The 10219-nt window shown below is 40.3% G+C and overlaps 1 protein-coding gene across 1 annotated transcript; it reads right to left on the bottom strand.

Annotated features, from left to right (window-relative positions):
* Positions 1–1134: 1134 nt before the first annotated feature.
* Positions 1135–8368, bottom strand: LOC118840939 (olfactory receptor 5C1). The gene is made up of 2 exons (XM_036748330.1): positions 8318–8368; positions 1135–2112 (listed from the first exon to the last, which is right to left on the bottom strand). The coding sequence occupies exons 1-2, from the start codon at positions 8366–8368 to the stop codon at positions 1135–1137; spliced, it is 1029 nt and encodes a 342-aa protein (XP_036604225.1).
* Positions 8369–10219: the final 1851 nt, after the last annotated feature.

The raw sequence follows: 10219 nt of genomic DNA, 5'->3' as shown, positions 1-10219 counted from the left end.
TGCCTGCTATCTGCCAGGCATTGGAGAGTTGATGACCCTAAATACCATACTGAACCTAGCGAATGGTGAACTTCCCCAGGGTAATGCAAGGGGCCTGGGTGGATAGGTGGGGAAGGGCTCAGTGTTACACTTTAATTATCTACTGGGGGAAAAATATTGAACTATGAGTTATAAAAGCTAAGTTTCAACCACAGTCACTATCTAGCTTTAAACTGAGGGTTGAATTCTGAAAAAAAAAATTGGAATTATGCAATAAAGTGACAAAAATGTCCATCTGACTCAGATCCTGCAGCTAGGCATATACCCTAAGGATGTCAAAGACAAAAAAAAGGCCTACACCAAAATATAATAGCAATATTATTTATAAGAGCAAAAAACTAGAAACAAAGTAGATATCTATCTTATAGAGAATGGCTTAATAAATTGTAGCATATGAATGCAATGGAATATTCTTGTACTATACGAAATGATCAATGTAAAGAATACAAGGAAGCATGGGAAGATTTATGAACTGATGCAAAGTGAAGTCATCAGAACCAGGAAAATTACACACAATGGCTACAACAATTTAAATGGAAAGAACAGCAATGACAAAATCAGACACTGTGTTTAATTATAATGACCCATATTGGCTCCAAAAAAGTGAGATGAGAATGCACTTCCCTACGGTTGTGGAACACTTTTGGACTTGGTTGATGTGTGGGATAGTTTTGCCAGACTACTTTGTTTTATTTTGTTTTAGTAATAGCTCTCTGGATGGAGGAATGGGGAGGGATATATTTGGAAATGAAAGTGGTATAAAAACAAAATATCAATAGACTTTTGAATTGAGTGGTTAGACTGGGTTATTTTTATGGTCCCTTCCAGTTCTGTGTTCTAAGGTCTTTCTGAGTTCAAAAGTTCTCTGTTCTTTTCAGATTCTTTCCAGTTCCAAAGCTCTATAGCTCCATCCCAGACCTAAACCTAATCTCAAGACTATCCAGAGGCACATATTCCTCTCTCTAGGAAAACAAGAGTTCTTTACCCTTTCTGGCTCCTTAGCCATTTTAAAATATGGTAATGGTTGAGTGAGGGAACGTTTTCCCCCATTTCTTTGTGATACTGCCCTGTCACCAGCTCAGTCTTCTAGTTCCTTCACTGTTGCCATTGGGATGGGAAGCAGAATCGATCCCGGGTCCTTCGAAGGGCCTCCTTAACCTCCTTGTTGCGGAGACTGTAGATAAGTGGGTTGAGGGCAGGGATAACGAGTGTGTAGAAGACAGATGCCATCTTGTCAGTGTCAAGGGCATAGCTAGAGCTAGGTCTTAGGTACATGAAGATGAGTGTGCCATATAGCATGGCCACAGCAGTAAGGTGGGAGCCGCAGGTGGAGGCTGCTCGCCGCCTCCCCTCAGCAGAATTCATGCGAATCACAGCAACAAGGATGAAGGCATAGGACACAGCAATGACTAACACTGTAGCTGTCTGGATGAAACCACAGACAGCAAAAAGCAGCAGCTCGTTAAGGGAAGTGTCATCACAGGAAATGGCCAGCAGTGGGGGGATGTCACAGAAGAAACTGTTAACCTCATGGGAGTGGCAGAAGTGCAGGCGGAAAGTGAAGGTTGTATGGATGAAGGCACTCAATGCACCACCCAACCCTGAAGCGGCCAAGAGCATGAGACATAGGCGTTGAGACATGGCTGTGGTGTAGAGGAGTGGGTTTCCAATAGCCACATAGCGGTCATAAGCCATGGCTGCCAGGAGACAGCACTCAGCGTCTGCCAGCCCTGCAAAGACAAACATCTGGATGGCGCAGGCAGCATAAGGGATGGTGGCGTGTGACTGTAGTAGATCTATGAGCATCTTCGGGCCAATGGCTGAGGAGTAGCAAGCATCTAGGAGTGAGAGGTTGGCCAGGAAAAAATACATAGGGGTGTGGAGCCGGACATCCACATTTATCAACAATACCATGCCCATGTTTCCCAGCAAGCTCAGGAGGTAGATGGGTAGGAATACCAGGAAAAGTGCTACACGCAGGTCCCAGCGGTCAGTGATACCCAGCAGGATAAATTCAGCTGGTGCTCCATCAATCCAAGTGATATTCTCCAGGGTCATCCTGTAGGATGGTAACTGGGAGAAGATGCAGAATAAACAGAAGGTAGGTGAGTACTGCTCATCACAATCTTCACCTTACTTCTCCAATCTCTAAGGGAGAAGAGTGGGTAGAAAGGAAAATCTCATGGGTTTTTGGGGAAAGTCTTCCTGGTGATATTCTGCCCAGTGGCCTAGTAACTTGGGAATGAGACTTCTACCCTGGCTTAGTGCCTTCCTTCCTTTGCAGGATGGCATAAAGCCTGAGCATTGGTCTTGGAGCCAGGAAGACATACATTCAAGTACTGCTTCTGAAACATATTGGCTATGCCACCCCAGGGCAGCTAGGTGGCACACTGGATAGAGCACTGGCTCTGGAGTCAGAAAAACTAATCTCGCTTAGTTCAAATCTAGCCTCAGACACTTACTAGCTGTATTACCCTGGGAAAGTCTTTTAACTCTGTTTACCTCAGTTTCCTCAACTATAAAATGAGCTACAGAAGGAAATGCCAAACCATTCCAGTATCTTTGCCAAGAAAACCCCAAATGGGGTCATGAAGAATCAGACACTACTGAAGGAAGATTCAACCACAAAACCCCAGGGCAAGCCTTTTAACCTCATAGAGTTCTGGGCAGCTCTCTAGGCTACAGAGAAGGTGCTAACCTGAATTGGTAGAGGGAATTTCTTTATTCAAGAGTTTCTTCTATCAATGAAATTGGAAATTAGTCCTTTATTTCCCAAAAACCTCATTTTAGGGAGCATGAGCTATATTTGAGGACAGGCTATATTCAAATCAAGATGTTATTTAACATTTTGAAAAATTATCTGGGAGAGGGAGTATATAAAGAAGAATTTCAAACTGTGGAAGCCTATCTAGGTCAGGATGGACCAAGCAAATGGGGACTGAAGAAGGCCTCAGGCGGTTGAATGAGCAGATTAAGATGTGGTCATTAATAGTCATTCATTCAAGTATTTACAGAACAAAATACTTGCCACATGACTTTTGCTAAATACTGAGGGAGACAACAAAGAAGAAGATAACAGTACTAGGTGAGCTTACTGAACTGATGGCTCATACTTAGGTGGGGCTTTTAAATTTGCCAAGTGTATTCTTTACAATGACTCTATGAAGTAGACAAACATTAATGGTGATCTTTTACAAACGAGCAAACTGAATCTCTGAGAGGCTACATAACTTGCTCACAGAATGTATGGAACTGATTAATGTAATACACTTCAATTAACATTTTCCTTTGTACCATACTTATTCATGTACATAAAGTATCCCCCATTTATCTGTCTAATCCCACTGGGGAGCATAGAGCCCTAGTAGACACTTAATAAATATTTATTGGATTATTTAATTGAATAAAAGACTCCAGCTCCACTTCCATTTTCCTTTCTCTTAGCAAAGTATCTCACCTCTGACTTTATTGGGAGTTGAGGTCACCCATCATGAGCTCTGTTACCTTACCTTCTCCACACCTCAAAACCCCTCTTCACCTTCTGTTCCATACATTCTACGAGCAAGTCATATGACCTCTCAGGCATTCAGTTTGACCATTTGTAAAATGTCACCATTAATGTTTGTCTACTTCGTAGAGTCATTGTGAGGAATACACTTGGCAAATCTAAAAGCACTACATAAGCATGAGCCCTACTTACAAAGGCAAAACTCTCCACTTGTGCCCTTGGTCTCATCCTATCCCTTCCCATCTTCAGGAGCTTGCTCCATTTCTTCTCAAGCTCCTCTCATCCATCCATTTCTTTCTTGTTGCCTACAAATATGCTTAGGTGTTCCCATACCCCTATCCTTTAAAAGAACCACAACGACTTTCCATTGACCATGCCATCCCCTCAAGTTGTCATCTTATATTTCTCTTCCTTTTTCACTACTGAACTCCTGGAAAGAATAGAAGCACAATCTATACTAGTTGCCTCCGATCCTTCACTTCTTTAGTCGCTTGCAATCTGCCTTTTAAAACCCTTTATTGAAATATGATGTCCATTTCTAAATTCCATTTTCTCAGTCCTCAATCTCCCTGACCTCTCCATGTCTTTTAACCCTGCTGAACACCTACCTCCTTTCCTTGATTCTCTCTTCTCCCCTGGCATTCATGGAACTGCTCTCACTAGGTCCTCTTTCTGCATGTTTCATCATGACTACTTCTCAGTCTCTTCTGGATAGTCATCTTCCTCTTCCTTCCCAAGAACTGATGCTCCACAAAGCTCTGTCTCTTTTCTCTTCTCCCTCTACCTCCCTTGATGATCCCATTCTCTCGTATGATCTCAACTATTACCACCCATACATAGAAAACTCCTGAATATATATGAAATGTCCCCAAAGTCTTACAGCAATTTAAAATTTTAATAACTTTAGAAGTAGAAATGCTACAAACTTCAAAAACACTTGAAGTTTGATCATTTAACTTTTAAATGTTTATTGATGTGATTCTCATTAAAATTCAACCTTACCTACAGTCTTGTTTTTTACATCACTCTAGTTCGTTTCTGAACTTTGTAAAAACTTCCAGCAGCTGCTGTTCCATAATTGAAAGGATTGAAAGGATTTCATTTGTAATCCTAGCCTAAAGATCACGCAAAGAATGAGGACTTGATGACATGACATGATAACTTTTATGTGACCCCACAAGAAAAAGTAAAATTGAGATAGATGAAGTGGCTGAGGTGGCCAAGGAAGAAAACTTCTACCAATCCATTGGTCTAAAAAGTGTCATACAGAAACTGTCACAACATAGTTCCTAAAGTTTGGACACATAGGCAAAAATGCATATTTTCAAGAAATGAAATGAATGAAGTTTTCAACAACATTTCATTTAATTGGAATATTAACAAATAACATCTTCAATATGATTTCTATCATTTGTGATGCAAAGGTTCATGCGCTTTGCAAGATTCACATGAACTCAATGCAATAGCTACACATTGCCATCAATTTTAGCACATTCACTCTTTATGTGTTCAATCAAGTGTATTGCATGATATTTTCACTGAGTACACCTTCTCCTTTAGCATACCCCAGAAAAAGAAGTCAAGGGGGCTAAGGTCTGTTAATATTCCAAATATTTCAAGTATTTCCAAATATGTATTTTACCTATGTGTCCAGATTTTAGGGACACCTTGTATAATGACAGGGTTCCCCATCTTGTTAAAATCAAAATATTATTATTCAAAATTCACAAAACTAGGTATAAAAGAAATTTACATAATAACACTTTCAAATGAATTTTGGTATGATTGTAGCATTTAGACTTCTAAAGTTATTAAAACTTAAAACTACACTAAGATCCTCTTGGATTCTTCTCATTTCCTCAACCCATTCCTCCTCCCATATTCAATTGGTTGCTAAGTTCTATTAATTATACCTATACAACCTCTCTTGCCCCAATCTACTTTCTCCACTTACATGGTACTAGTTCATATTCTTATCAGTCATCTAGGCTATTGTAATACCATCTTCGTCTCTCTGTCTAGTCTCTCTCCTTTCCTTTCCATCCTTTACCAAAATAATCTTCCCAAGACACAGGTTTGGACCATGTTAGTCTCCTGTTCCAAAGGTTTCAGTCACTCCTTATTGATAAGAAAACATGGTGTAGTGGAAAACAGTTTGGATTTACAGTCTCAGGACCTTGGTTCAAATCCTAGTATCTATCTTTTACTTCATCTGTCACTGAAGACAAGTCACTTAAATGTCTCTGGGCCTTGGTTTCCTTATATATAAAATGAGGAGGCTGGAGTAAGATCTTTTATGGCTCTAAACTTATGATCCTAGGATCCTAGGCTAGTCTTGCCTAAGGATACTCCTTAGCTCGTCACTTAAGGCCCTTCATAATCTCGCTTCTATAAATCTTTCCCACCTTCTTTATCTATTTATTTTCTCATACTATTCATTGAAGTCAAACAGTTCTACTGTCTTTTCCTTGAACTTAATATACATCATCTCCTATCTCTGTTTATTCATTCATTCAAGCCTTCTCTCGTATTTGGAATGCACAAACGACTGATCTATGTTCTGGGGTTTTTTTATTCTTAATCTTCCTTCAAGGCTTAGCTCAGCTGCCATCTCTTTGGCTCTTTCAGTCAGTCAATAAACATTTATTGAATGCCTACTATGTGCCAGATATCATGATAAGTGCTAGAGATACAAAGAGAGGCAAAAGATGGTCATTGTCCTTTGTTTACAACTCTTCTTTGTTTCCATAACTCCCAAGAGGGTACTTGAGGGAAGACTTTTTGGAGGTAAGTAGGACCTAAACTGGGCTTTGAAGAAGCAGAGAAGGTAGGAGGAGAACCAGGCAAGTGAAATGCCACCAAGCCACAAATTTAAAAGTTTCCAGATGGAAGTGGTGGTATTGGGGGGTGGTCTTGATAATACCTGGGGAAGGAGTCTGAGATGACAGAATTTACAGCTGAGACTCTAAAAGTCATTTACTCTAATGGATTTTATTTTAGAAATGAAGAAACTGAGGGCCAGAGAAGGAAAGAAAAAGCATATATTAAGTGCCTACTATGTGCCAGGCACTCTGCTGAACACTTAACAAATATCTTCTTTGATTCTCACTATAACAGTGGGAGATAGGTGTTGTTAAAACTCCATTTTATAGTTAAGAAAACTGAGGTTAAGTGACTAGCCCAGGGTCACACAGCTAGTAAGTGTCTAAGGCCATATCTGAACTCAGATCTTCCTCACTCCAGGCTCAGAGCTCTATCCATTGTGCTACCTAGCTGTGTGGAGATTGGCTCAAGGTCACATAGCTTGTAAATGGAAGAGTTTGGATTTGAATCCAGGTCTCCTGTGACCTTTCCAATAAAGCATACTATTTCAAAAACTGAAAAAATATCATCATTGCATTGAGGGTTTTAAGGATCACTAGCAATCTTTCCAAGTGGTAGGGGCAAAAGCCAAGGTGTAAGATGAAGCTCATTCCCCATACATTGGACAGATTGAAAAATACATTTAGGTTTGATATGGGTTTGGATAAATTTCCATATGGCAGAATCTTGGGGCTTGCTTCTAATCTGTGAAAATAGTGTGATGAAGGGTGATGGTGGACTTTCTCAAAATAATGAACTTTGATCTGCATGTGAGTCCTCTGCTCATAACCTGCTGGTGACTTCCTGCTGCCTGCTAAGTAAAGTCCAGACTCCTCTGCCTGGCAAATCTCATACCACCCTAACCTTTCCTTCATATCGTTCCCTTCCTCTCATTCTGTTCTCTAGCCCAATTGCACCAATGTTGGGTCCCTGAATATAACTGGAGCTCTCCTGTTGCATTGCCGTTATTCACACTGGTCCCTGTCCCTGAAATGATTTCCCTCCCATTCTTTGCCCAACCTAAATGCCACTTCTTTTTTTTTCTTTTTTATAAAAAGATAATATATTTATTGCATTAGAATTTCATTCTTTACAGGGGTCACAATGCAAATTCATAGCATTAATATACATGATGCAACCAAAAAGCAATATAATCTATGTAAGCAAAACACAAGACCAGAATTTAACAGGTAGAGTTTGTGGTTAATCAAAATATTTAATATGGCTTGTAATGGAAAGAAATTGTTGTAGTTTCAAATAACTTGTTATTGCCACATTCTATTCCCTCCCCATCAAGTGAAGATAAAATCATGGTCTCCATCTTTAAATTGCGTGTACATTTGCTCTACACTAATACTGTATATACTTTGCACCACATAGTATGCAATGATATATGAACATCATTGAATGTGTATATTCAGCATACAGATAATTCTGTGACAACACCTCTTCAAGAAGCTTTCCAGGACCCTCTTGGTCAGTGATGCCCCATCCTCCTGGATCTCAAATAACACTTTGAACCTCTATAATGATTTATCATGTAAAGTTCTATATTTTGTTGTGGCTTATCTACTAGACTAGGAGCTGGCAAACTGGCATTAGGGGGCCAACTCCATAGGTTGTAGGATCATAGCTACAGAGCTGGAGGGGATCTTAGAGATCATCTAGTCCAATATTGATTTTACAGATGGAGGAACTGAGGCTCAGAGAGGTTAAATGATATAGATAGTAAGGTACCACAAACTCAGGTCCTGTGACTCCAAGTTTAGTTTTATCTACAACAAGTAGGTAGCAATTACCACAGGGAAAAAGGAGAGAGGAAACTTGACTCAGTCCATATCAGTCTATATCTTTTCCTTGATAGCTCTGTGCCTCAGTTTCCACATTCAGAAGGCAAGTGTCACTCACCTTCACACATCGAGGAGCAGAGAGATTTTGTGGCCCTCTCCATTTCTTCATCTGTAAGATGGAGAACAAGACTTCAGTGGTTTGTGATTGAAGAGTGAATGCTAGAATGTTCGATTTGGAAGGAACCTTAGAGGTCATCAATATGCAATGAATAAGGGCAAGGGCAGTGGGTTTGGAGATAGGACCTCTGAGTTCAAGCCCCAGTGTTGCCACTTCTTAGGCATATGAGAAAATAACTTCACTGAGGCTCAGGCTCTTCATTTGGAAAATGGCGATACTAATCTAATCCCATCTATCTATCTACATCTTCTATAACGCACAACTCTGTAAATGTTGCTATGAGAATTAAAAGAGATAATGCATAGAAAATGCTTGGTAAACTTGAAATAACCAGATAAATCTAAGCCATCTAGACCAATATGATGTGGAAACCAATAGCCAGATTATGGTTTCACTGTCCTCTTGCTGCCTCTGAGCAAGCTTTAGCAGAGTTGGGCAGGACCTTCGGATTTCATTTAGATTCTCAGGGGTGGGGATCCTGTGGCCTCAAGGCCACGTGTGGCCCTCTAGGTTCTCAAGTGTGGCCCTCTAGGTCCTCAAGTGTGGCCCTTCAATTTAATCCAAACTTCACAGAACAAATTCCCTTAATAAAAATATTTATTTTGTAAAACCTGGACTCAGTCAAAAGGCCTAGACCAACCTGCAACTAATCAGGAATCCTCTCTGCAGTATCCTTGTCAAGTGATAGTTTCATCTCCATTTGAAGATCTTCAGAGAAAGGAAACCTGTCTGTTTCATTTTTTTATAGTTTTCATTGTTAAGGATGTTTCCCCCCTCACATCAAGCCAAACACTTCCTACTTGCTATTTTCACTATATTCTGAATTTGAGCCCATGGCTCAGGTCCAAGGATGGCAAATTGAATTTATCTAATTCCTCTTCTCTTTGACACTCTTTCACATATTTGAACAGAATGATCATATTCTGCCCTGCTTTCTCTTTTCCTGGCTGTATGTCTCTTTTTCCTTTAAGTGATCTTTAATATAGTCTAATTTTGAGTCCATCCCCCCCCATGCTGATAGCTCTTCATTGGTCATATTCCCACTTGTCAATATCCTTCCTAAATATGAGAAAAATAAAGTTTAGAGAGGAGAATTGACTTGTCCAAGGTCATATAGCTACTGAGTATCAGTACTAGTACTTGAACTCAGGTTTTTTGACTCCCAGGTCAAGCACATTTTCTACTATAATTTGCGTCACTCAGAAATGACAGAATTCTTTCTCATTTATTCCCTTCTCAATCTTTTACTTTTGTCCTCTGTCTCCAACCCTGATGCTTAGATCCATGTCTATGGTTCATTTTACCTTCTGGATCTCACCATCTTACTTACCACTACTCTCCACTCTCTGTACTAAGCTCCAGTTCTTCATACCACATACATACAGTTTATTCAACCCATCTGAGCTCAGAGGCAGAGGAGAGGACATTTTATCCTTACCAAAGAGACACCCAAGAAAACATTTGAATGGATTTTTTAATGATACAGAGTTGCAGAATAAGAGACAAGGGGTTCAGATTCTAATAAAGGACATACCTAGGATAAGAGTGAGTTCCAAAGTGTCTCCTTTAGTCTAGAATTTAATGCAGAGACAGTGTGAGGGAATTAGCAGGAAATTATCTCCCTCTTCCACCAAAGCAGGAATGAAACATCATCTTATGTCCTTCCCAGGGCTGCCAAAAGCAGGTGCAATGATGTTACACTCCCCGACCCCGCCCCGCCCTGTTACCCAATCCCTCATCCCTCTTCTTCCCTAGAGCCCATGAAGATGTGTTGTCTCCTCATAGCCTCATGGGCTTCTGGGTCTGTGGCTGACAGGGGAATGCTGCTGATGGCTCACATCC

Source organism: Trichosurus vulpecula, chromosome 3 (assembly GCF_011100635.1).
Source record: "Trichosurus vulpecula isolate mTriVul1 chromosome 3, mTriVul1.pri, whole genome shotgun sequence".
Taxonomy (NCBI): domain Eukaryota; kingdom Metazoa; phylum Chordata; class Mammalia; order Diprotodontia; family Phalangeridae; genus Trichosurus; species Trichosurus vulpecula.
The sequence above is the reverse complement of the archived record's forward strand: the minus strand, read 5'-3'. Positions and strand labels throughout refer to the sequence as shown.

Bases quoted from the DNA above. Each gene is read 5' to 3' on its own strand.
- LOC118840939 (XM_036748330.1), bottom strand. From the start codon at position 8,368: ATGAAGAAATGGAGAGGGCCACAAAATCTCTCTGCTCCTCGATGTGTG. The intron at 2,113-8,317 runs GTGAGTGACACT...ATCTTCTCCCAG, and splicing joins CTGCTCCTCGATGTGTGAAG to TTACCATCCTACAGGATGAC.